This window comes from Chiloscyllium punctatum, chromosome 3 (genome assembly GCF_047496795.1).
Source record: "Chiloscyllium punctatum isolate Juve2018m chromosome 3, sChiPun1.3, whole genome shotgun sequence".
In the NCBI taxonomy this organism is placed as follows: Eukaryota; Metazoa; Chordata; class Chondrichthyes; order Orectolobiformes; family Hemiscylliidae; genus Chiloscyllium; species Chiloscyllium punctatum.
Genome location: NC_092741.1, coordinates 139297361 through 139324389, shown reverse-complemented (window position 1 = coordinate 139324389; position 27029 = coordinate 139297361). Strand labels below are relative to the sequence as shown.

Here is a 27029-nt window from a genome sequence, read left to right as displayed (position 1 = left end):
ACAGTTAAAATGCATATGAATGGGTATATGAATAGGAAGGGTTTGGAGGGATATGGGCCAACTGCTGGCAAATGGGACTAGATTAGGTTGGGATATCTGGTCAGCATGGATGAGTTGGACTGAAGGATCTGTTTCCATGATGTACATCTCTATGACTCTATGATTGCAAGATGTAAATCTTCACCAGCTTTTCTCCTTTCCTCAGCAATTCTCAAAGTCTATGTTGCCAAGCAAATATTCCTGATGAAGGGCTTTTGCCCGAAATGTCGACTTTCCTGCTCCTCGGATGCTGCCTGACCTGCTGTGCTTTTCCAGCACCACTCTGATCTAAACTCTGGTTTCCAGCATCTGAAGTCCTCACCTTTGCCTTGTTTCTCCATCTGTCTTTTACACTAATGCAGTTGATTGGCTACAATGGGCTGGACATGTTGTCCGCATGACCAACATGAGACTCCCCAAGCTGATGCTCTATTCCTGTAAAACAGCAGGCGAGCCCTGGGTGGGAAGAGGAAGTGCTTCACGGATACCCTCAAGGCCTCACTGGTGAAGTACAGCATTTCCACAGACACTTGGGAACCATTGCCCAGACATTCTAAAGTGACGGAAGAGCATTTTGAGACTTGCAATCGGAAAAAGGTGAAAGCCAGGCGAAAACAGTAAATGAGCGCAATGCTACATCAATGGCCCACCTTCGCCTTCCTGCAATCACCTTCTGCCCCAAGTGTAGCAGCTGCATCAATCTGTGCAGCCACCTATGGACTGAAAGTGGAAAAGAGCCACCCTGATCTGCGAGGGACCGTCCATGATGATGATGGGATGATGATGTCACTGCCCCCCGACAGCTACATGATTCAGAAAATGCCAAAGTTTTCAAAAAGTTAAGGATCATACAGCAAGGAACCAGTACGTATTTTTCCATCATCAAACTCTTCAGTACACCTTCTTGAAATGGTTTATTTGAAAGTTGTATTTCAATCTGTTTGCAGGCATTATTGCATGATTAAAGTACTTCCATTGTTTCTTCCCACATCACTTAATATTAAAAGGAATATTATTTACTGACCCTTTTCTCTCCCTCTAGGAAAATCGATCTTAAACGTGCTGCCAGTTTACATTTCCAGATGTTGCTTTCACTTGGGATTAATCTTGAAGATCTGTCTACCCCATTGACCTGTGCAGTTCAGAAGGTGGAAGGTGAAGAATGTGCACCAAAGAAAGAGGCGCTAATAGAAGAAATGCCTGTGCAGGTAAATTGGAGTTAAGTCTTGAGCAAATAGCCAGTGTTAACATTAGGACCAGATTCTGATACATCTTTGATTATGGGATGGTGCAGGAAAGAAGCATTCTGCTTGTTTCTAAGACTTCCATGTTAAAACTATCTAAACCTTCTGTAGGTTTCTCCAAAATTGCCCCATACCTGCCCAGATACACTGTACACTTAACTCACATAAATTAGAGAAAATATAAAATGGAGTTAAATAGAATTTGCAACAATAGTCTTTTATTCCCCAGGTGGCCATTGATCTATAAATAAATGGCATATACAGTAAATGCTGGATATATATATATATATCTGGTCTACTTATGTTTCTGGTCAACAGTGAGCTCCAGGATATTGATAAAGAGGGGTTTTATTAAGTGGACATCAGCCCCTCCAAGTTAGCCATAAACCTGACTTGGAAATTGATCACAGATTTTGGCCAGTGGAACATCCATGAACTCCCTGCCTGATAGTACTGCCGTTGTACCTACACCACACACTGCAGTGATTCAAAAAGGAAGCTCATACCCACCAACTCGAGCAATTCGAGTTAGGAGAGAAATGTCCTGTCTTACACATCTGTGAAACAAATGAATGAGAAAAAAGATGGACCACAAATCCTGCTTTTATCTCCTTCACATATTTTCTCTCCCTCACCTCAGATTGTTGGCAAAGCTGGACCCAGTCAGTGGGATGTGATTTCAGTCCACTCTTCTTTATGGCTAGCCCAGAGTTCTTTCCACTGAGAGAGGGATTTCACAATCTTGGGGAACGCTGCACTGGCAGCCTGCAAAGTGGTGAAAGTTCTTGGGGAATCCTGGTCCGATGTGAAGGGATTAGTGACCCCACTGATCCTGGTCCAGGAACACCTTGCCAAGTGTTGCCAAAGACTAGCAGCAGCTTATCACTAACAAGTATTAGTGAGTAAAACGTGCTATTAGCTGGTGTAGTTACCAGCTCTTGTCTAAGGGGGCAGTATTTTGTTTCCCAATTTCTATGATGGCAGAGATGGCACTTTATTTGAGATAGAGATATTGCTCTGCCACACAAGGCACTGGGAAAAGAGCTTCCGATTTCTTCCATTTGCTGCCAGCTCACATTGACCACCGTGACTTGCATGTTGTATTCTTGGTGCATTGCTACAGAGTTTGAAATTTGACAGTATTGTGAGTTTGAGGTGCAGCCTGAATTTGTTACAGTGGAAGCTTTTGGGACCACTATATCAACAAGTCCTTCTGCTGTCACTGTCTCAAGGTTATCTTGTTAGATTTACTGTGACTCCAATATGTTACTGGCATTAGTCTGGGCATGATTCTATAAATCTGTGTATTTACCGAAACTGATGCTGTTTAAAGGTGAGAAACACTCATTCATCCAGACATTTTGTTGTCCAGAACTGTTGTCTGATTGTTTTTCAAACAGTTTGTAATATCAATTCTGGAATCTTTTATAGGTGACCACCACCACTAATAGCATGAGTTTACATCCTATATGGTGTTTAACCTGATGTGTAATGGTTGTGTTATCTCTTGTGACATAAGAAATTGAGCATGGATGTTGCAAGTTTGAAGAATCTTACAAGCATCTGTTATAACTAACAATTATGTACTGTTATTATATTCTTGAGACACATAAAAGTCTCGGCTAATATTAAGCTACTGGGGTGACAACACAGGAACGTGTTTCCAGTATGTCATGTTCAAGTGATCCAATGTAAGGTGGCGTATGAGACTTTCACAGCCTCAGGTCAATGCTATGTTCGGTGATTAAAAACATAGACTAAAACCTGAGAAGCTAATGAGTGGTGAAGAGGAGGTGGAGAGGCTTCGCAGTGATTTAGGCAAAAAGAATGAGTGACAAATGCAGTATAACATGGAAAAGTGTGAAATTGTTCACTTCAGTAGGAAATACTGAATGGCACAGTAGTATATTTAAATGGTAACAGTTTGGGAAATGTTTAAGTACAAAGAGACTGAAAGTAAGCATAGAGGTGCAGCAAACGGTTAGGAAGGCAAATTATATGTTGTCCTTCATTACAAGATGGTTTGAGCACTTGAGCAAAGAAGTTTTAATGCAGCTTTACAGGACTGTGAAATGTCCACACCTGATTATGTACAATTTTGGTCTCTGTACCTCAGAAAGGATATAATTAATTGAATGAATGATTTATTGCTACATGTATCTAGGGAGTTACGGTAAGAAGTATTCTGTTGCCACAATTCAATGCCATTTTGAGCTACAAAAGAATGAAAGGTATAGTACTTAAATAGAGTTCATCTTCATTGGCGGGGGTTGCAAACATGGCTTGAGGATTTCTGCAAGGTCCTTGCTCCAGACACCGCCACCGCTGCAATTGATGACCAGCCGCCACTGAAAGTGTCCATGCTCTGGGCCTACAGTAGCAAAGAGTTCCTGCTCAGCCATCACTGCAGCCAATGCCCCATTGGCATTCCACACATCTGGCCTACGAGAAAGGAATCGCCACTGACACCAGTCCAGTCAACTCAACTTCAGTGAAATATGCATCAAGAAATTGCCACACAAGGGAGACTAGTGAGCATTCACTGGACTGATTCCTGAAATAGGAGAAAGTGAGGGCTGCAGATGCTGGAGATCAGAGTGGAAAATTGTGGCACTGGAAAAACACAGCAGGTCGGGAAGGGCTTATGGCCAAAATGCACTCTCCTGTTCTTTGGATGCTGCCTGACCTGTTGTGCTTTTCCATTGCCATACTTTTTGAACTGATTCCTAGGTTTGTCTAGAAGCTGAGATCGCATTGATTGAGTCTGTGTTCACTGTTGTTTAGAAGAATGGGAGGGGATCTCATTGAAACATTTAAGCTCTGACAGGACTGGATAGACTGGTCGCAGGAATGATGTTTCCACTGGCTAGTGGTATCCAAAGTATAGGGTCATTGCCTCAGGGCACATAGTACACTATCTCAGATTGAGATGACAAATTTTTTCTCTCAAAAAATGGCGAACTTATGGAATTCTCAATCACAGAAGGTTGTGGAGGCCAAGTTAATAAATACATTTAAAAAAGAACTAGATTTCTAGACAGAGGTGTCAAGGTGAGAGAGTGGAGGAATGCCATTGAGATAGAGAATTAACCACAATTATATTGAATGGCAGAGCATGCTCAATGGGCTGAATAGCCTATTCCTGCAGCTATGTTTCCATTATCAGCCTTGATTACATTTCTTCTGGTCCGGTGACTTATCCCTTTCCAAGGATGCTGCATGTCTTAATACTTTTTCCTTCATTTTGTTCCTCTTAATCAAAAATTCACTCTCATCCTTTTTAAATACATTATCTCCTTTTTTACCTCCCCCCTCAGCACCTTGTGAAAATACCACTTTAGGACCAAATTCATGGCTTTTGTCTCCACACACAGGTTATCTCTAATTCCAATTGACCCTATCCTTAGCTATCTCTTTGTTCTTTGGGATTTTCTTTGGTTATGTTCACCACTTTCTCCCCCACTGGACTGTAAATCCCAAACTAGCATGGAGAGGATCATTCTACTTGTGTTTTATGCAGGATCCAACACCCACCACTTGTGTTTCAACAAACCAAGTGCAACACAAGCGTTCGGCTGAAACAACAAACAGTGAAATCTCATCTAAAAGGTTTGATTCTATCTTTCAATTCTCATTTTGAGTCGCACTTAAATATTGAAAGCTGCTGAAAGATAAAGTTAATAAAGTACACTTGCATTGGAACATTTTCAGTTTTGATTGTTGGAAGCATTTATTTTAATTATACCTAATGAATATATTTTAACTTTTATATATTCCGAACCTTGTTACATAATCAGAGAGGGGCAAATTTGCGCCTGACAAGGATGCCCTGTACATTAGCAAAATTGAACTTTATATTTGATCTGATGGTAGGATACTCTGGAGTCAATTTAAAGTTTGTATCAGAACCCGAAAATAGCATTTCCACTCCTCTCATTATAATGGTTTTCACCATGTTCTCTGCTCACCTGTGTGTACGAATTTTATAGCTACTGATGAATTCTGGTTGTTCTAACTCTGTTTTAACATTACTAACTCCTCTTTTAAGTCTATAATAATTGAAGAGTATATTTATGTCCTGAACATCATGTCAATAATATGATCTGTTGGTCTTATAATAACTTTAATGTTAATATTCTCATGTTAATGTTGCACAAGATAAAGTGTTGACTGTTTGTATTTCTTGTCATTTGTTACTGAAAAACTATAAATATACTTGTCACAAACTTTTGCAAATGTTGTGTTCTTAAGATCTTAAAAAAAAGTCTTGTAACAGGCTACAATCAATCACCTAATTTTGACTGGTACTATTTTACAGAAGACTGAAAGAACGACTACTACACACGCCTGCTACAGGCTGTACAGGGTTGATAAATGGTAGGCCTGTATCTAAACGGATAAGTACTGGTCATTTCTCAGCATGGGGGGTTGAAGATGATGAAGTCCTATACTACATGCAGGTAATACTAGCGGATAGTAGCTGAAATGGCAATCAACTGTTTCACCTTTTGTGAGATGATAAGGCTCAATTTAAAATAAATTGCTGCTTTTTGTGCACCTGTGCTCCAAGCCACAAACTGACAGTTTATTTTTTTCAAAACATGCAGCTTGGCTAGGAAAGTGAGTTCTTCCTAATGTATTGAAAAGTATATTAATTGCTATCCCGATGGTTTTATGATTTCACAAGGCGCTGTCTGTTTCTGAGCAAGAAGGATCAGACAACCCTCATGCTCAGTCAGTGATATGAGTTGAGTCGGCTAATCTCAGCAAATCAAGGCTACTACAAATTGGGAACAACAAAAAGTAAAATCAGCTTTTCCTCTTTTTGTTGTGGGGCAGCCAACTCAAAGGCAAAGGACAAGTGAGATTAGCATCTGACAGAACTGAGCTGTTCTCTGTTCTGTAACTAGCTGGTGTTTGCTGCTGAGCAGCATATGTCACACAAGAATAAGTAAAGATAGACAGCATTCTGGAGAGCCACCACATTCACCAGTGGCAATGTTTAGAAATATTTATACTGTTTAAAAAGGAATAAAGCAAAGATTCTTTCAGTTTACATAAAGTTGTGATCCTTAACTGCCAGATTCTAATTTGAGTTTCAAATTAGATATTATTGAAAGGTAAGATTTTACACAACTCCATCAAAGATATTATATTTACCATGACGACTGAATATCAAAAAAAGAAAACATCCACATTGGGGGAATAGCCTCACCGCACGGATTACAACAAGTCAAGAGCAAGGGATATCAGATTATTTTCAAAGGCAGCTTGGGATGACACAATAAATGCCATGTTTGTCAAAAGACTACCAATGATCCTATGTGGTCAGACGACATAAAAATTGGAAGTGTGGAATTGACGCAATTGGGAACATGCCACACCAGGTTGAGAGCTGAAACAGTCATTGCTTATGATTGTTTTGGTGAATAGCATGAAAATATGAAGAAAATCTCAATTCTTACTGTGTAGCTTGCATCAAGATATATAATGCTGGCTGAAAGTTTATTCGGGAAATGGAAATCTGCTGATCCCTCAACAGGAGCCATTAATAAAACATAACAGAGTAAATGATAGAGTATAAAAGCAAGAAAATGATACTGAACTCTACAAATCATTGGTCAGACTACATTTGGAGAATTGTGTTCAGTTCTGGGCACCTTATTAAAAGAAGGATGTTAAAGAGCTTGCAAAGGAGATTTACTAGAATGATACTAGAAATTCAAGAGATTTTAGACACAAGGAAAGATTAGAGAAATTGGGCTTATTTTCATTGGAGCAGGGAAGATTAAGATGTAACCTTATTGAAGTGTTCAAAATTATGAACCATTTTTATTTGGGAAAGAAGGATATTTTGTTTACACGAGTTGGAGATAGGGCTGGAGAGTGAGACTAGCTGAGTAGCCCTTTCAGAAACTGATGCAGACACAATGGGTCACATTGGCCCGTTCTATACTGTGAAATTCTATGATTCTATAAAATTTTCAAAATAATTAATATTTTAAAAAAGGATAAAATGTGTATCTAAAATGAACAAATTTTAGAAGAATTTGTTCCTGGGTATCACTACAGCGAGCTGGTATGTATCTAATGGACTGTATGGTCACCTTAACTCCATTTGTTTTTACCAATAGCCCTGCTGCCATACTCTTAAGGAAGGTATTGTTGGTATTGAACAAAATGTTTGGTTCCAATTGTAAAATACATAAAAATGGAACTTTGACAATAATCTGCTGAAGGTAAATCTTGACAGCTGAGGTAACCAAGATCATTTCATTCTGTTCCTTTGTCTTGAACAGAAAGATAGTCAATCTGCGGATCCGGTATCTGTTCCAACATCTTATCATGAAGGTAATATTGACTCAACTCAAACGTTATTGAAATCTTCACATTAATCCATAAACTTATGAAACTTATAAATGAATGGAATATTCAATTATACATATTGTTCTGGATCACAGACATGTTTCTTTTCACTATCATTCTTAATACGTTCTAACAGTATAATTGAAAGTGTATCAGAATCACTTCTTACTGAATCACTTTGTGAAATGTCTTAAAATGTGGGCTCTCAGTAATAATTTGGAATAAAAGATGATCAATTTGTCTGAAATTCTATGTTGTTTTTTCTAAGAGGTAATGGATGGAATTCTATCAGGGTCTGAACAACATGGACTAATGGACTATGGAGAGATTTGTGGCAGTACTAGATGAGAAGCCTGGTGAGGCTGATCTTATGCAACCTTTTATACGTTTTGATGAGAGGCGTTGGGGAGTTTCTCACCTTGTTAATGGACCAACCCATCTCATTATTTACAGCTTCTTACCTTATGCATTAAAGCTTGACATGGAAATCAGAGCAGGTACCTGGCGACTTCAGTTTGCTGTTTGTTCCAAAGCACCTTGGGTTTTGCACCCAGTACGAAAATCTCAGGACACATTCCATAGGCACTGGTCACATGCACCTTCACAGATATTAGCATCCAACATGTGTCAGCTCTAAGAACCCACATGGTGTATCTTTGATTTACACACGGACTGCTTCTGCACTTCAAGCTGTACCTTAAGCAACTATTATTGTAACGATGTAGCAAAGATGCTGTGTGGTCAGGGAAATGTACTTGGCTCACAGAATGGACCAGGCTGCATTTCTGGGCTCTTCACTTACTGTCATAGTACTCACTCACTCTGAACCTACCTGGATGTTCATAGCGTGCGTGCCTTGCTTTGCCTTGCCTTTGTGCACTTAGTCCTCTCAGCCAGAAATACTAGACTTGTATTGCTGCTGTCTTGTCTTGCTGTTTAGTCCAGACACAAAATCAGGAAGCTTGCCATGGTTGTGAGCAGGCCTTAATCAATTCAAACAGCATGGGCTTTGCTCAGGAGTTCCCAGCACAGTTAAGTGAAGGGCACCCAGCCACCAGTGTTGGCCCTGTACAGGGCAATCAGAGTCAGGATTCTCTCCTCATTAGGGGCGAGGAGCTAAATGCCACCACTATCTCAACTCTTTCTGCCTTATTAGTGGCTGTTTTCCTCCTGGAATGAGAGAGAGGCAAGTTTTAAGGGATCAGGTCAGATCCCCCTCTCAGCCTCCTCTGCTCCAGGGAAAACAAACCCAGCCTATCCAATCTCTCCTCATAACTTTCCAACCCAGTGAATCTCCCTGCACCCTCTCCAGTGCAATCACATCCTTCGGATAGTGTGATGATCAGAACAGCAGAATTCTGTCTATGGTTTAACCAATGTTTTACAGCATTGTAACAAGATTTCCTTACTCCTATATCTATGCTCCGGCTAATGAAAACAAGCACAGCATGTGTATTCTATCCATCTGTGCTGATACCTGCAGGGATCTATGGATTTATACACCAAGGTTCCTTTGTTCCTCAGTCCTCGTTAGGGACCTACCATACATTATGTACATCCTTCCCTTATTAGACCTCCTAAAATGCATCAGCTCACACTTTTGGAATTAAATTCTATCTGCTATTGTTCTGCCCAATTTACTGGTTGTTCCATGTCAGACTATACCCTGAGATCATTGTCCTCACTATCAATAACACCACCATGTCATCTGCAAAATTACTAATTATATCTTCTACATTCATATCTAAGTTGTTAATGTATATAATAAGGGTGCCAACATCGAAGCCTACAGTACACCACTGGTCACAGGTATTCCAAGCGAGTGAGTTGGCAGTACAGAATGCATGCAGAGTTAATGGTGGTGGAGTTTGGGGCGGGTGAGAGTGAGTGAGGGAAAATGTTGCAGACAATAGTGAAAGTGGTAGCTTAAGAGAATTGGTGGGGATGGGTACAGTAGCAGAGACAGAGTGAATGTGGTGTCACCAGTGTTGGTGGAGTGCAGAAGATCACCAATATCCTTCTTACAGTTCTGTGCATACCTTCAGATGGCTGACATGATCTAGTGTCATGTCCTCCCCTGGGCTGACAGGAAATCCCACATTTACACTGCCATGTCCAACAGGACCCCCAAATTCCTACCCACGCAACGGGATGCAAATTCCCAGGTCTGGGGCAAATGTCTGGAACCATGCAGATTTGATTTGATTTATAATTATCACATGTACTGAGATCCAGTGAAAAGTATTGTTTTGCGTGCTAAGTTGTGGTTGATAGCACCTTTTAGGAATGACCAGGAGACATAGAGAATTCCTCAAGATGATAAGCCTTTATTTGCAAACAAAAGCTGTGGCCATCAGAGCAGACAATCCTGAAAGCCCACAAACAGCGAGAGTGTTCTAATGTTTATGCTGTTCTAAAAGCTATGCCCTATCCCTGTACATTAGCATAACCAATCACACTAAGCCTACATTATATCTCCTTAACCAATCAGACTCTGCCACAATTGTCTTCTGGATTGCAGCAGACCATCACATTGTACTGTGATTATCTTTCTTCACCTTTTGTCACATGACAGGCTACAGTCATGCAAGGCTGATTCGAGCACATAACCCAGACCTTACACTTATGCAACATCCCAACATGTATTATTTTGTAGCTATATATTCATATTTACCATACTAACCAGACAAATGATACCTTCCATAAGTACATCAGGGTTATAGAACAGACTGCAGAATATAGTGTTACAGCCACAGAGAAGGTGCAGAGAAATATATGAGAGGTCCATTTGTAAGTTTGATAACAGCCAGGAAGAAGCTGTTAGTATGTGTTTCAAACTTTTGTATCTTCTGCCTGATAGAAGAAAGTGGAAGAGTGTATAACTGGGATGACAGAGGCCTTTGATTATGTTGGCTGCTTTCCTGAGGTAGTGGGATATATAGATGGAGGTAGCTACTTGGATGCTGCCTGAACTGCTGTGCTCTTCCAGCACCACTAATCCAGGATATATAGATGGAGTCAATGGAAAGGAGGTTGGTTTGCCTGATGGACTGGGCTGTGTTCACAACTCTTTGTAATTTCTTGCAGTCTTGCACAGATCAGTTGCCATACCAAGCTGTGATGCATATGGATAGCATGTTGTCTATTGTCCATCTATAAAAATTGATAAGAGCCATTGTGGAAATGCTGAATTTCCTTAGCCTTCTGAGGAAGGAGAGGTGTTAGTGTGTTTTTGTGACATTGATATGGATAGTCTAGGATAGAGCAATTCTGGACTGATAGTGTCTATTCAGGTGTAGAACAGGCTTTTCAAAAATGGCATGGGTGTAAGGGAGGCTAATCTTTCTGTGGCTATCCACTGAGTAGTGAGTTGTCTAGGAACAGCGTGTGGTAATCTGGGGATAGAATCAGATGTGAGGGATACCATAAAGCAGAATAGATAGTTAATGGTGCATATGGTAAGATATGGTGAGAAATCTCACTGGGCCTTACTGCAAGAATCCGTTTCAAAACCTTAATGCAACTCACACATAACAAAAAAAAGGTTCAGTCCAATCAGTTTTTATACAACATTCTGTGAACAGTTATTTGTGAAGAGGGCACAGATGAACTCTTTGTGATGTTTTAGCTGAATTAATAATAATATTGAATTTCATTTAAATGCAACCCCCACCTCCCATTAAGAAGTCTAAAGGCTAAAATATGGGGAATATGTGTCCATCTCCTTATTTATTGTGATTGACGTAAGAGTGTCATGTTATGGAGTAATGGAATACTTAATTATTATACTTAAATCAGGTTTTCATAGCTCAAATGGGAAACCAAATTAGGATTTATAACTACTGTCTGGGTTTCACAAATGTTCAGGAACTTGGCACTGAGGGAAATGAGGTGTTGCTGACTCCACATTGTGTCATTTTCAGCATTCTTTGCACTCCATGAGGTAACCACTGGCTCATCAATGAAACCTTTGGTCTTTATATTGCTGCTTGCAGCCTTCTCCATCCAGCCCCAGTCACCACAGAACTTCTGTCCCCGTTGCTAAGCATTAGCCCCAGGCACAGCCCCATTGTTACCATTCCATCCAAGCTGGCATTCTTTCCTTCTTCTACACAATACAACAATCGTATAATAATGGTCTTACTGGTATATTGTGCTGACATAGAATACATGGAAGAGTTCTAAAAAAAGTGCATAAGGGACAAAAAAGGTGGTTAAGAATGCATTAGAGACTAGCATAAAAGGAACCCAAACACTTGGTAAAATAGGAATCAAAGAAAGGATGGCCAAATTAGAGTCGAAAGAAAATATTGTGTAAGAACAAAGCATGGTTGAAATCTTAGATGAATACTTAGCATTCATTAGAGAAGGATGCAGCCAGTGAGATAGTCAAGAGGTGTGGAGCAATAATGGACAGGACAATGAAGGTGCATTTGGAAGTTTGATAGTTCTCCAAGTAGAAAAGTCACCCAGTCTGGTTGGCTTAATTCTCTTTTGCTAAGGGAAAGAAAGATGGAAATTCCAACATCCTTATATATGGGGATTATGCCAATAGACAGGAAGATTGCAAATGTCATATCTCTGAGAAAACAGAAGAACGATTAACTCAAGAGCTACAGGTCAGTCAGTTTAGTGCTGATGTAGGGTAATTCTTAGAAATGATAATCCAGGACAAATTCATAATTCCTTGGTTTGAGAAGAAGAATCCTATCAAATGAAAGTCAGCACAGATATGTAAAGGCAGACAAATAATATTGCTGGAAAACATCAGCAGGTCTGGGCAGTATTAGTGAAAACAGTTTTTGGGTCCAGTTCTTCCATACACAGAACTAAGTTGTTTTATTTTAATTTTGTAAAGACAAATTGTTTTTCAGTAACTTTATCAAGTTCTATGATTGAGTAACAGAGCGATGATGAAGGTAGTGTCATTTTTATTATGAAGGACTTTCAAAAACCATTTGACAAAATACTGCACTTTGTTCGCAAAATTAAAGCCCATGTGACTAGAAGGACAGGGATGGCATGAATATTAACTTGTTGAAGGGACAAAAAGCAGAAAGTAGTGATAAATGTTTATAGTTCCAACTGGAAGGAAGTATACAGTGGTGTGCCCAAAGCTCCATATTGGGACTGCTGCTTTTTTTGATATATTAATGATCAAACTTGAGTATAAAGATGTAATTTTGAAGTCATAAAAACTCAGAAATATATAAAAAAACACACACACACAGTAATCCACTGCTTCCAATGGCAGATGTATCATTAACTGGAGAACACAGATGAAAGATGATTGGTACATTAACCAGAAGCAGCAAAGAAAAGCATTATTTTACACAGTGACTTGTTGTCATCTGGAGCTTACTGTGTGAAATGGTGATGATGCAGATTCAATTGTAATATTCAAAGAGAATTGGAGATATAGCCAAAGGAACAAAAATCACATGACTGTGAGGGAAGAGCAAGAATGTGGGACTGAACCAATTATCATCATTGCTAAGTTTTACTGGGTTTCCTCTTTGCTTTATTTTTCTAATTGCTTTTAAAGGTTTTGATAGATTCACACCCTGGCATTTGAATATATTGTTACATGCTTTGGGACCAACTGAGGTTATGAAAAGTGCTATATAAATACAATCACCCCATTTTGAAATTTCAAACTTAAAATCTGTGATTGAACATTACAATGTGCATTAAAGATAGCACATTTTGACATTACTTACTGTTTATTTTTAGCATCCTTACAGAGCCACAACTGTGCAAACCAAATTGACAGCTATACCATCTCCCCATTTAGAGCGACCCAGACCAGCAAAAAGTGTAAACACTTTGCAACCTGGATGAGATCTAACTCAAAAACGAGCCCAAAGACTTTGTTTTATTCTCACTTCAGTAAGAGTCCAGTCAGCTTACCCAAAGAATCCAGTAACTGCGATGAGAACGATTCTCCCAATTCAAAGGAGACATGGATTTGTGACACTTGTTTGATAACAAATAAAGCTCCAGCAGTTAGATGCAGGGGCTGTGAGGTACTGAAATGTGGATTATCACTGCAAAGAGAATGGATTCCAGATGCTGATGTGAGTTTACCCACAAATGTTAAAGGGATCCAGAAAAATGGTAAATATTATTACTCAGAATTTGCGTTTTATATACAATTGGCTTTCTTATTAAAGTAGAGTTATTGGGCATACCTGTTTTAATATTACTAATTGATCAGCCTGATAAATTATAGTAGCTCTCTCTCATGGCACAATAGGAAGCATCCTGGCCTCTGAGTCAGAAGCTCTGAGTTCACGTTCCAAACCACAACTCAATTGGCCAAAGGAAGTGTGTTCATGAAATTACCGAACAACTGTTATGAACCTTTCTATTAGGCACCAAAAGAAGGTATCATCAATGTGATGGAACAAATTTGAAACCACAACCATCACCATGCCTGACTCCATGTAAAAGTAGGAGAAAATGAAGACTGCAGGTGCTGGAGATCAGTGTCAAGAGTGTGGTGCTGGAAAAGCACAGCAGGTCAGGCAGCATCCAAGGAGCAGGAGAATCAACAGTTCTGGTATAAGCTCTTCCTGATGAAGGGTTTATGCCTGAAGTTTTGATTCTCCTGCTCCTCGGATACTACCTGACCTGCTGTGCTTTTCCAGCACCACACTCTCAACTCTGTGCAAAAGTGAATGTTGCCACAATAATGGACTCCTTGTGGGGAGGTCAGTTGTCAGTTGATTGGCAGTGTAGCCCATCGGTGGCAAAAGCATGGCATTTAACCCTATTCCAGCTTGGGTGGCTTCAGGACCTGACTCCTTGCCCTGTCCGTGGTGGAAATTATGACTTTATGGCCCAGACCTGACCTTGGGCAGAGATCGCAAGAAAGAGATAGGGTTTTGGTATCTAAGTCAAACAGCAATATTAGACTCAAAAATGGGGTGCAAGGTGCTGTACACTGATAAGAGTGTGCAGGACTCTAAATTGGTGATTGTGTATGTTGTGTCTATAGACCACTGGCAACATGCAGAGCACCAGGGGCATGACATGAAGCTTGAAATTACCACAGCCATTTTCATCACCTAGAGTTGAAGTCTTAGTGCCCTAAAGAAGTATCTTTATGGCACAGTGGCTCAGTTCTCATGAAATGATGTATTGAACAAATTGAACAACATTCTAGGTTTGTTCAATATATCATTTCAGTGGCATTATATTGTAATCTTTTGTTATAAATTATGTGTCTAATGGTCTTATGCTCCACAATCACCTGATGAAGGAGCAGTGCTCCGAAAGCTAGTGCTTCCAAATAAACCTGATGGACTACAACCTGGTGTTGTGTGATTTTTAACTTTGTCCACCCCAGTCCAACACCAGCAGCTTCATATCATAGGTAATGTTTGACCATGGATTGAAGGGTCATGTATAATAGGATCCAGCTCCTACAATCTGGACAAATTTTACTGAAAGTCAGACTTTATCATAATGGATCAGAAATTTAGATTTAGATTTTATTGTCACGTGTACTCAAGTAGGGGGTACAAGAGTACAGTGAGAAGTGTACAAAGTCATCACACATGGAGATCTTTTAGGTACAAAGTACCTAGTACAACATCTTAGTTACAGAAGTGGAAAAATAAAGAAATAAGTTGAAATGTTTGGCACTGCTGTCTTCTTAGTATAAAAGTGAAAAGGGTAAAGAAATAAAGGGAAAAATCAAAAATAAAGTTAAAAATCATTGCTAAAATAATGATAGTCTTTCATTGATAGTTGAACATCATGGTTACATTTCCAAGAAAACCTATTTATTCCATGACTTCTTATTCACAGAAATGAGTACTCAGACACAGAGACTTACCTATATTTGCAAGGTGGAAAGTAATAGAACAAAAACCCCGCAGATCACCAGCAGTGTAGCAGAAATGTTTACATGTTCACCAAGCTTTACCACCTCTTCTCAGATGACTGATGCAATGTGTTTTGTCACACAAACGGCCCCTTCAAGAGACTCATCAGATGGCAGCCCAGATGAAATTCTTCCAACTGGCACAGCTTCTCGAAACATTCCCTCACCCACTGGAATAAACCCTTCGACTTGCTTGCTCCCTGTGTCACCTGGAACTGGCCTTGATGAAACTGTTCCCTCAGGAAGCTGGAAACTATCTGATAATGTGGAAGAGCATAGAGATTCCCAAGTCCAAGGTAAGTGGAAGAGTAGTACTCTTAATCAAAAATGGCATTGACGATCTTGGTTCAGGAGATCAGGATGTAGTATCAATGCGGGTGGAGATGAAGAATAGGAAAATACGTCACTTGTAAGAGTGGTCTTCTGCTGCAGAGGTAACCCCAAGGTAGGGTGAAATATACAAGAAATATTCAGTGATTGTGATAAAGGGAACTGCTATAATTGTGGGTGATTATAAATATACATTAAAAACAGGAAAAGTTAGATTGACAACATAGTCTGGATGAAGAGTTCTTAGAGTGCTTTTAAGATAGCTTCTTGGAGCAAAAGGGTTCTGGGCCCAAGCAGGGTCTATACTTGATATTGTGTAATGAAACAAGACTAAATAATAAGTTCAGAGTAAATGTACCTCTAAGTAGCAATGACCTCAATATGGTTGAATTTTACATTCAGTTTGAAAGGGTCTAAGATTAGTAAAGATAATGTCACCATAGTCTTGCTTGACCATAGGGCTGCTCTCCTGTTCGAGAGGGATGAGTTTTGGTGGTGCAATCTGAAGGTCAACACACCTCTGGCAAGGGGAGAGGTCAAGATCCTTCCCAGTAACCTCAGCCAATGTGGGAATTGAACCCACATGGTTGTTGTTACTCTGTATTATAAATCAGACTGGCATGGTCTGTTACCATGGCCTCCACTACTGACCCTGGAGAGGGTGGGTGGAGGGAGGAATTCCGGTATCAGCACTATCTGTCTAGTAGCTCCCCCAGGTTCCTGTCTGCAAAGTGAGACATCAATTTCTCCTATCTGTCATGTCCAAGCCAAATGTCAGGATAAAAATGGAATATGAGAGATGCCTTAGGGGTGTGGAAGGCAACTAACGAGGTGAACTTGGTGAGAAAACGCATTGGGTCTAGTGGTAAGAATCACTCCACACAATTCAATATGCATTGCACTTCGCCAAAACAATGTAAGATTCAGCATTGATCTTCTAGAGAACGAGAATGAGGAGTTAATAATAAATAAAAAGAAAATGAGGGATAAAATGAATAAATATTTTGCTTGTGTCTTCACTATAGAGGATATAAAAGACAGTAATTAGTGTAAGTTAGAAGTTGGAAGAAAGTGTGTAACTTGGTGAAATTAAAATTCTCTTTGTACTGAACAAACTGATTGAGCTGCAGACTGAAATATCTCTGCATCTATGATATCCTGATGGATTTCATCCTAGAGTCTTAAAAGAGGTGGCTACCAAGATAGAATATTGTGGTTAATTCCCTAAAATTCACTACATACTGGAAATTTTCCATCAGACTGGAAAGTAGCATATTTTATCCCATTGCTGTTGTGTACTTGGATTTTTGATGTTTGACAAGGTGTCACATAAAAGGTTATTATGCGAAATGGCAGCCTGGATCTCTGGATTACTAGATCAGTGACAATACCATTTGACACAGTTGCCTCCTCCTTGCATGTCACATCAGTTGGCCATTTTCTTGATCCCCCGAGAGGAATTCTGTTCCCTTAATGTGTAGCTGATTTGTGACCATAGGCATCACTGAATGAGGATAAATGCCTATTATCACAAGTCCCCCATTCTGTCACAATCCTCTTTACCAGTTGCTTTTGTTCTACCACAATGAGTTTAAGAGTGGATTTGGGTAGAAACGATTTTCCACCGGGTACATAGATCAAGTCTCTAGTTCAGAAATTTTGTGTATGTGTACAACAGAGCTACGTGAGAGTCCTATTGACACAGGGTACATTATAGAACATACGTCAGACTGCTTTCACATCCTGGCCCATTTTGAGCACCATGCAGTAATATATTGCATTCAAAACGACATGGCCATTATGACAGAATAGCCCTTGCCATCACTTGTCAGATGAGAGGCTGAAGAGCAACTGTACAAGGAAGTGGAGGGAAAGGAAGAAATGGAGGAGGTGCTGGACAGAGAAGATGGGAGATTACAATGTAGCCTGGTATGTAGGTAATGAGGCTGGTTAAAGATTTATGAGCTTTTAAAAATAATAAAAGAATTTGGAACTGTTACCTCCTGAAGACACAACCCTCTGCAAATACATTCAAAATCCTTCAGGACATGGGTAAATTGAAATCCAGAACATGGTCAATGTTTCCATATCCCAGGAACTGTGAATGTGAGAGTAAACTTAAATCAAGGAAAGTACATGAACAATTTAGATTTAACTATTTTATCTAGAGAGCTCATTGAACATTAAAAGTAATTTGATTGCATTTATTGTACTGATCGATACAAATAGATTATGCATTTTATATTTGGATCAATATTCAGTGTTAAAATGCTATGGCTGATTTAGGAGCATCAAACAATCAGAATACAGTAAATGGTTTCATATTTTGGAATTGTGTCCTCAGCTGAAATAGTTACCTACCTGGTATATCCTACAAATAATCTGTCAAAGTTATACATTGTCTCATTGAAATTAGAGCAAAATACTGTGGATGCCGAAAATCTGAAATAAACTCAGAGAATGCTGGAGAAAGTCTGGCAGCATGTGTGGAGAGAGAAACAGTATTAATGCTTTGAGTTTAATTGTGACCCTTCTTCAAAACTGAAAAAGGTTGGAAAATGTTAAAAAATGTGTTTTACAGAAGTGGAACAGGGGTGAAGGGAACAGATAGCATAGAGACCCAATGCAAAAGACAAAGGGGTTGCTTCTGGTAGCGAAAGAGAAAAAGAGTTGTAAAATAGGTGTAAATTAAGGTGTGAAAGGGAGAATGTTAAAAACATGATGCAAGCAAGACAAGACTATGGATGTGTGTGTGTTAGTGGTAGGATGGGGGTGGAATGTAAGGAAAATGGACACCAGAGTTCATGCAGTCATCAAGTCATACAGTCATACAGCATGGAAACAGACCCTTTGGTCCACTCATCCATACTGACCATGTTTCCCAAACTAAACTAGTCCCATTTTCCTGCGTTTGGCCCATATCCCTCTAAACCCATATACCTGTCCAAATGTCCTTTAAATATTGTAATTGTACCTGCATCTACCACTTCTTCTGGCAGCTCATTCCACATACGAACCACCCTTTGGAGAAAAAAGTTGCCCCTCGGATTCAATAGTGCCTAAGCAGAAAATGACGAGTTGCTCCTTATGCTTCAGTGGAACATTGCAGCAGGTCCACACTGGAAAGTCAGGGTAATTTCTGCAATTGTATGGGAAGGTGAAGTGGGGAGTGAAGAAGTGTTAGGAATGATGGAGAAGTGGACCAGGATATTATGGAGGGAACAGTCCCTGTGAAATGCCAAAGTGGAGGTAAGGGGAAGATGTGTTTGGTGGTGGCATCCTGCTGGAGGTGGTGGAAATGGCAGAGGATGATCCTTTAAGTGAGGAAATATGTTGGATGGAAAATAAGGACAAGAGGAACCCTAGCTTTGTTCTGTAAAGGAGGGAAAGGATGAGGGCAGAGTGTGGGAGATGGATCAGTCACAGCTGAAGGTGTTGTCAACCACAGTAGGGGAACATCATCAGTTGAGGAAAAAGGAGGTCATGTCAAAGACAGCCTGGCAGAAGGTGGCATCATCAGAACAGATGTGGCAGAGATGGAGAAAGTTGGAGAATTGAATGGAATCCATGCAGGAAGCAGGGCATGAGGCAATGTAGTTAAGGTAGCTATGGGAGTTTGAGGGCTTGTGGTGGATAGTGTTGACAGTCTATCCTCTGAAATGGAAACACTGAAGTCAATGAAGGGAAAAGAAGAGTCATTTTCCAAAACTCTGTAGTCTCTGGAGTAGTTCTTACAGATTGGAGGGAGGCAAATATTTGTAAGTGGAAAGGGAGAAAAGAAAACAAATTAGTTAGCTTAATACCAATAGTGGAAAAATGCAAGAGAAAGACATGATAACAGAACATCTGGAAAACATTAATGGAATTAGACAAAGCAAGCATGGGTTCATGGAGGAGAAATTGTGTTCAACTGATCTACTAGAGTTTTTTGATGATGTAACTAGTCATAGAATCATAGACTCATCGAGTCATACAGCATGGAGACAGACCCTTCGGTCCAACCAGTCCATGCTGAACATAATCCTAAACTAAACTAGTCCAACTTGCATGCTCCTGTCCCATATCCCTCTAAACATTTCCTATTCGTGTACTTATCCAAATAAGTAATTGTGCCCACACCCACCACTTCCTCAGGAAGTTTGTTGCATACGTGAACCACCCTCTACGAAAAACAATTGCCCCTCATATCTTTTTTAAATCTCTCTCCTCTCACCTTGAAAAATGTGCCCCCTACTTTTGAAACCCCCATCCGAGCGAAAACACATCTACCGTTAACCTTATCTATGCCCTTTATGATTCCATAAACTTCTATATGGTCACCTCTCAACCTCCTACACTGCAGTGAAAACATCCCAACTTATCCAAACCTGTAACCAGTGCACGGAGTGCATTTGTATTTCACGAAAGCTTTTGGTAAGCTCCTACTTAAGGGGGTGGTGGGGAAAGTTAAAAGACATGGGATTGGAGGGGATATACTGGAAATGGATTGAGGATTTGGTTGTGGATTAGTGGTCCTGGAAGAGCACAGCAGTTCAGGCAGCATCTGAGGAGCAGTAAAATGACATTTCGGGCAAAAACCCTTCATCAGGAATAAAGGCAGAGACCCTGAAGCGTGGAGAGATAAGCTAGAGGAGGGTGGGGGTGGGGCGAAAGTAGTATAGAGTACAATAGGTGAGTGGGGGAGGGGATGAAGGTGATAGGTCGGGGGTGGGGGGGAGGGTGGAGTGGATAGGTGGAAAAGAAGATAGGCAGGTAGGACAAGTCATGGGGACAGTGCTGAGCTGGAAGTTTGGAACTAGGGTGAGGTGGGGGAAGGGGAAATGAGGAAACTGTTGAAGTCCACATTGATGCCCTGGGGTTGAAGTGTTCCAAGGCGGAAGATGAGGCATTCTCCCTCCAGGCGTCTGGTGGTGAGGGAGCGGCGGTGAAGGAGGCCCAGGACCTCCATGTCCTCAGCAGAGTGGGAGGGAGAGTTGAAATGTTGGGCCACAGGGCAGTGTGGTTGATTGGTGTGGGCGACCCGGAGATGTTCCCTAAAGCGCTCTGCTAGGAGGCGTCCAGCCTCCCCAGTGTAGAGGAGACCGCATCGGGAGCAACGGATACAATAAATGATATTAGTGGATGTGCAGGTAGAACCTTGATGGATGTGGAAGGCTCCTTTAGGGCCTTGGATGGAGGTGAGGGAGGAGGTGTGGGCGCAGGCTTTGCAGTTCTTGCAGTGGCAGGGGAAGGTGCCAGGATGGGAGGGTGGGTTGTAGGGGGGCGTGGACCTGACCAGGTAGTCATGGAGGGAACAGTCTTTGCGGAAGGCGGAAAGAGGTGGGAGGGAAATATATCCCTGGTGGTGGGGTATTTTTGGAGGTGGCGGAAATGTCGGTGGATGATTTGGTTTATGCGAAGGTTGGTAGGGTGGAAGGTGAGCACCAGGGGCGTTCTGTCCTTGTTACAGTTGGAGGGGTGGGTTCTGAAGGGGGAGGTGCGGGATGTGGACGAGATGCGTTGGAGGGCATCTTTAAACACATGGGAGGGGAAATTGCGGTCTCTAAAGAAGGAGGCCATCTGGTGTGTCCTATGGTGGAACTGGTCCTCCTGGCAGCAGATACGGTGGAGGCGGAGGAATTGGGAATACGGGATGGCATTTTTGCAAGAGGTAGGGTGGGAAGAGATGTAATCCAGGTAGCTGTGGGAGTCGGTGGGTTTGTAAAAAATGTCAGTGTCAAGTCGGTCATCATTAATGGAGATGGAGAGGTCCAGGAAGGGGAGGGAGGTGTCAGAGGTGGTCCAGTTAAATTTAAGGTCAGGGTGGACACATTCCAATTCCTCCGCATTGAATTTGAACATGGCAGAAATGCTAAGATAGTGAGAGCCTTCCATGGATAGTTGAATAAGCACAAATCACAATAATTATTCAGAAGCTAACTACTGAATCTATGACTCCATGATTTACAGAAATAAGCACCCAGACACAAAGAAGTACCAACAAATGCAGGGTGGAAAGCAGTACAGTGGAAACCCCTCAGATCACCTGCAGCATAATAGAAGTATCTATATGCTCACCGATCTTAACTACTTCTCAGATTCCTTGTGCAATTTGTTCTGTCACACAAACGGATCCTTCAAGTGACTCTTGGAGTGACTCTTCAAATGTCAGTATATATGAACCTCTTTCAACTAGCACAGAGAGTGCAAATACTCCCTTACCCACTGAAATAAACACTTCTACTTGCTCGCTCTCTGCTTCTTCTGGAACTGAGCTTGATGAAATTGTCCCCTCAGGAAGCTGGAGCCAATGGGAAAGTGCGGAAGAGTATAAAGATTCCCAAGTCCAAGGTTGGTTAAATTCTATTTCACTGCTCAGTTTGATTTCAATTTTGCAATTTGTGCTGTCAATTTTTTAGTCCATTGTGCTAAGCAAAAGTATGGGATGTGATGGGTTTAAAAGGGTAAACTATTTCCTGGCCTACTTGCATTGCAGTCTCCCAAACCCCATCACTGCCATAAATTTAACTCTGAGTTTTAGTGGATAGCATAGGTCCCCACTACAGATGGTTTAACCTTTCCTAAATTTGTAAATCTAAATCCTCTGATGCAATTGTATCTGATAGTGAATTGCCAAAACCTGCAGTAAAACCTGCCAGCAAAAAGGGTTTAGGATGAGATGCAGTCCAGGAATTAACTTGCCTTTTGTACTTTTCAGTATAGATTCTTTCACTATGAAGATGCACACTTTCAGGCAATTCTTGCAGGCAATAGTTTCAGGCAATTTTTGTTACTAACTTTGTAATACAGTAACTTGGAATATATAGGGAAAACTTGGGCTTTCCATGCCCTTGTCATTGTCAGCGATCACTCACTAGTGAGTATGATATCCACCTAGGAAATTCTATGTCTCTGGTCTTGGCATGGCTGATATGAGATGAACCTGGTCCTTTCCCTTGAGATTGTTGGCATTTCTTACCCCTGTTCCTTTTCAAAATTTCCTTTTCTTTCCATGTATTCTCGAAGAACTGAGTCCCTTCACACAGGAACCAAAAGAGAAAATGCTGGAAAATCTCAGCAGGTCTGGCAGCATCTGTAAGGAGAGAAAAGAGCTGATGTTTCGAGTCTAACTGACCCTTTGTCAAAGCTTTGTCAGACTCGAAACATGAGCTCTTTTCTCTCCTTACAGATGCTGCCAGACCTGCTGAGATTTTCCAGCATTTTCTCTTTTGGTTTCAGATTCCAGCATCCGCAGTAATTTGCTTTTACCCTTCATACAGGAGTTACTTCTAAGCCTCTAAAGTCAAATACCCAGCTAACACTCATTGCCTTGACTTGGAATGAACAGTCTTTTGAGTGAAGTGTTGGAGGGAATTATTGGAACTATAATGAAGCTAGAAGTTAATGTCAGCAGAAAACTGGAAGGGATAAGAATTGAAAAACAAATTAAACTTTCTTACCCATTGCGCATTGAATTAAAACAAATTCAGATGCATGTATATACTGAAGGTTAACATACAGCTGGAGTTTCATCTTTAGAGCTCCAGTAAAGCTTTATCCTAGGACAGCACACATCCATAATGCCATCCATTAATTAATGTGTTGAAGTTTTTGAGATACATTCTAAAGCATAAACCTGTTGTGTATCTAACTTGGTCTTGGTTAAGCAAGGGAAAAATAATGATGTGGAGATCAATTTAAGGAGAGATTTAGAGCAGGTGAGAATCAAATCAAGATCGTTGATTAAAATAAAAAATATAACTTTTAAATGCAACCTATTAAAAAGAAAGTATGTGGTGCAACAAATGACTGATCAGTTTGGAACTGGGATAAGATTAGAATCTGAAGTTGCAAATTCATCATGCTCATTTGTTTTATTATTCTTGATAAAATAAATGTAGACACTGAAAATAAGTATTTTCTGTCCATGAATAATGTATCAATTTATTGAAATAATAAGAATTTTCCCGTCTATGTGCAGATAAAACTGAAGCAACAATGTCCTACTGGATCCAAGATCCACCCATCTCGATAATATTCCCACGTATTTTTGACCCACCTGTCTACGCAACAAGCGACTCGGCAGTACTATCTATGATTAATATGCCTCCATCATCCAGGTCAGATATGAACACAACAGTGGTCTCCACCACACCATTTCAGGCCCCACCTTTTCTTGTTGGATGCTCTAATGAAACAGGCAACAACAATTTTAATTCTGGAATGGATGGATCCTCTCTCAACTTCCTTCCTGTTTTTGGACAGGCATGTAACACAGAAGTGGCTAATGCTTACATTACTGAGAATCCTTCACCATATCAATCTACAGGTATGCACTGCAACGTGAAAGTTTGAAAATTTTCTGTAAATTAGGATTTCTTAAGACTTGGAAAAAGGGCTTCTTCAAATTCCTTTTCTTAATTTTGGCAGAGAATAAAGTAAAATAAATATTAAAAAGAATATTCAAAGTTTACAGCCTAAATTTCATAAAATTTAAGTCAGTTCACCAGAATATGCTTACGGACTATCTGGTCATTATTACATTTTTAAAAATTAATTCATACGATGTGGATAATACAGTCTATGCCACCATTTATAACCCATCTTGAATTGCCCTTGAGAGTGTGGTGATGATCTACCATTTGGAACCATTGCAATCTGTGCTGTTAGGGAGGGAGCTCCAAGATTTTGATCCAACTTATTCATGACTGTGGGATCTTTCATGTACAAAATGTTTTCCACTTTTGCCATATTACAACAGTGGCTTCAAAGTTTTTAACTGGCTGCAAAGCACCTGATTGGTTATGCTGGGAGTGTGAAAGTTGCAAATTTTTGTCTTCATATTGAGTCAAAGAGATGTACAGCATGGAAACAGACCCTTTGGTCCAACTTGTCCATGCCAACCAGATATCCCAACCTAATCTAGTCCCATTTGTCAGCACTTGGTCTATATCCCTATAAACCTTTTTTATTCATCTACTCATTCAGGTGCCTTTTAAATGTGGTTAGCATCATTAACTTTTCTTGTTATTAAATACTCACATACATTATTGAATTAGTTTTCAATATTCATTCAATATAATGTTTAAGTAGTATTGAAAATTCATTGAATCTATTAATATTGGAATTCTTTTGGAATTCGTTTGGAATATTGCATGCAGTTCTGGTCAACTTCCTATCAGAAAGGTGTTGTGAAACTTGAAAGGATTTAGAAAAGATTTACAAGGGTGTTGTCATGGTTGGATGACTTGAGCGATAAAGGAGAAGTTGAATAGGCTGGGGCTGTTTTCCCTGGAGTGTCAGAGGCTGAGGGTTGACCTTATTGAGGTTTATAAAATGATGAGGGGCATGGATAGGATAAATAGACAAAGTCTTTTCCCTGGGGTGGGAAAAATGAGGGACATGGATTGGATAAATAGACAAAGTCTTTTCCCTAGGGTGGGGGAGTGCAGAACTAGAGCGCATAGGTTTAGAGTGAGAGGAAACAGATATAAAAGAGACCTAAGGGACAACTTTTTTAATGCAGAGGGTGGTATGTGTATGGAATGAGCTGCCAGAGGAAGTGGTGGAGGTTAGTACAATTGCAACATTTAAAAGGCATCTGGACAGGTATATGAATAGGAAGGGTTTGGAGGGATATGGGCTGGGTTGGGATATCTGGTCAGTGTGGAAGTTGGACCGAAGGGTCTGTTTCCATTCTGTACATTCTCTATGATTCTATGACTCTAATAGTATAATAGAAATGCTTTATATAATGGGTATTTTGTGGAAATAACTGGAAATATGGCAATGTTTGCTATTAATCTCATTACAGAAGCTGGTTTCCACTTTCCTAGTAACTTGGTTCCAAATTGTACTTTTGGTCGTCCAACCAATAACGTCTTTCAATTTGGTGCAAACAACACAAATCAGTCAACTTTTCAGGAATCGTTCAGTTTCGCACCCAACTCCAGCACTTGGTAAGTTCAACAAATTAATGATTCACTTCCCTTTTACCCAATCTCAATACAACAGTTACACACTGCTGCTGTATTGACTTTTCTGATGAGATTTCTATCACCAAGTTCCAGATGTCCAGTTTGTGTTGGATGTACAGTATGGAATTTTCCCATTTGAAGTTAAAGTTGAGTTTGTTGAATGGTATCATAACCAGCAAGGTTTGGAGTATATTATCTCAAACAATCATATGCTTCTCAGCTCCTTATTTATATGGGTGAGAGATTTTGCAGGTTACTCTGTGAATTGCACGGTGTGTAAGCTAGACATTTATGCCACCAATAGGACTTTCCAGGATCACAAGTTCTGCTGCTATTTTAAAGGCCAGTTTAATATGATTGCACTCGCTAGAAGCCAGGAACCTCCCCTGGGCCAAGTAGCCCAGAAATGCTTCCTAGGATGTCTAAGATGGCACCAAGGTTTTCTGATATTGCCCTCCAGATGCTACTAGACAGGGTGACCAAAGGAGGTTCCATCCCCTCTTCGGGAAATTGTGTTGAGAGGCCAAACCATCAGACCTGTCTGGTCTGGTCAGAGATCACAGTGCAGGTCAATTCAACTGAGGAAAGGAGAGGCGAGCAGTGCAGGAAAAATAATCAACAATATCCTGTGCTCTGCAAGGGTAAGTGGGATCATCTTCTCTCTGCTACCTTGCAATCACAGGTACATGATCCAGTCTCACTCTGCCAACTGCACAAGCATCGCACAGTCCATGAACCTTAGCATCATGTGCATGATCTGTACTCAAGGCTTACAACCACGTCATCACTGAAATGACTGAAACCCTGCCACCCTTCCCTCCAAACCACTCCCCTCTCTCTGCCCCTCCCTCCAAACCACTCCCCCCTCCCTGTCCCCACTCCCCAGTCCCAACCCAACCTTCTTACTGGGAACGCCCTCCCACCGGGTGGGAATATGCATGCGTGCAAACTGCTTTTACTCCCATTTCCCATCACACCATCAGTCTTTCTCTTTATCTCATTGCATGAAGAACTGGCTCATAACTGGGCTGAGAGGGCCAAGACCAGCAGTTATTGCCAACTGTAAAGATTTTCACTCCCACTCAGGAAGGGGCTGTCAAACCAGCTGGCTAATACTAGGACCATTGCTGTGGTGATGGGAAACACCAAAAGGCCACCAACTCAGCAAGCAACGCTGCTGCCTGCTCTTCTGTGATGGGAAGA

The 27029-nt window shown here is 40.6% G+C and overlaps 1 protein-coding gene across 1 annotated transcript; it reads left to right on the top strand.

Moving 5' to 3' along the window:
* Nucleotides 1-1135: 1135 nt before the first annotated feature.
* LOC140454425 (uncharacterized) lies at nt 1136-27021 on the top strand. Its single transcript, XM_072549145.1, has 9 exons — nt 1136-1247; nt 4804-4892; nt 5602-5743; nt 7583-7634; nt 15465-15836; nt 22147-22200; nt 23831-24178; nt 25664-25808; nt 26913-27021. The coding sequence occupies exons 1-9, from the start codon at nt 1236-1238 to the stop codon at nt 27019-27021; spliced, it is 1323 nt and encodes a 440-aa protein (XP_072405246.1). The 5' UTR covers nt 1136-1235.
* Nucleotides 27022-27029: the final 8 nt, after the last annotated feature.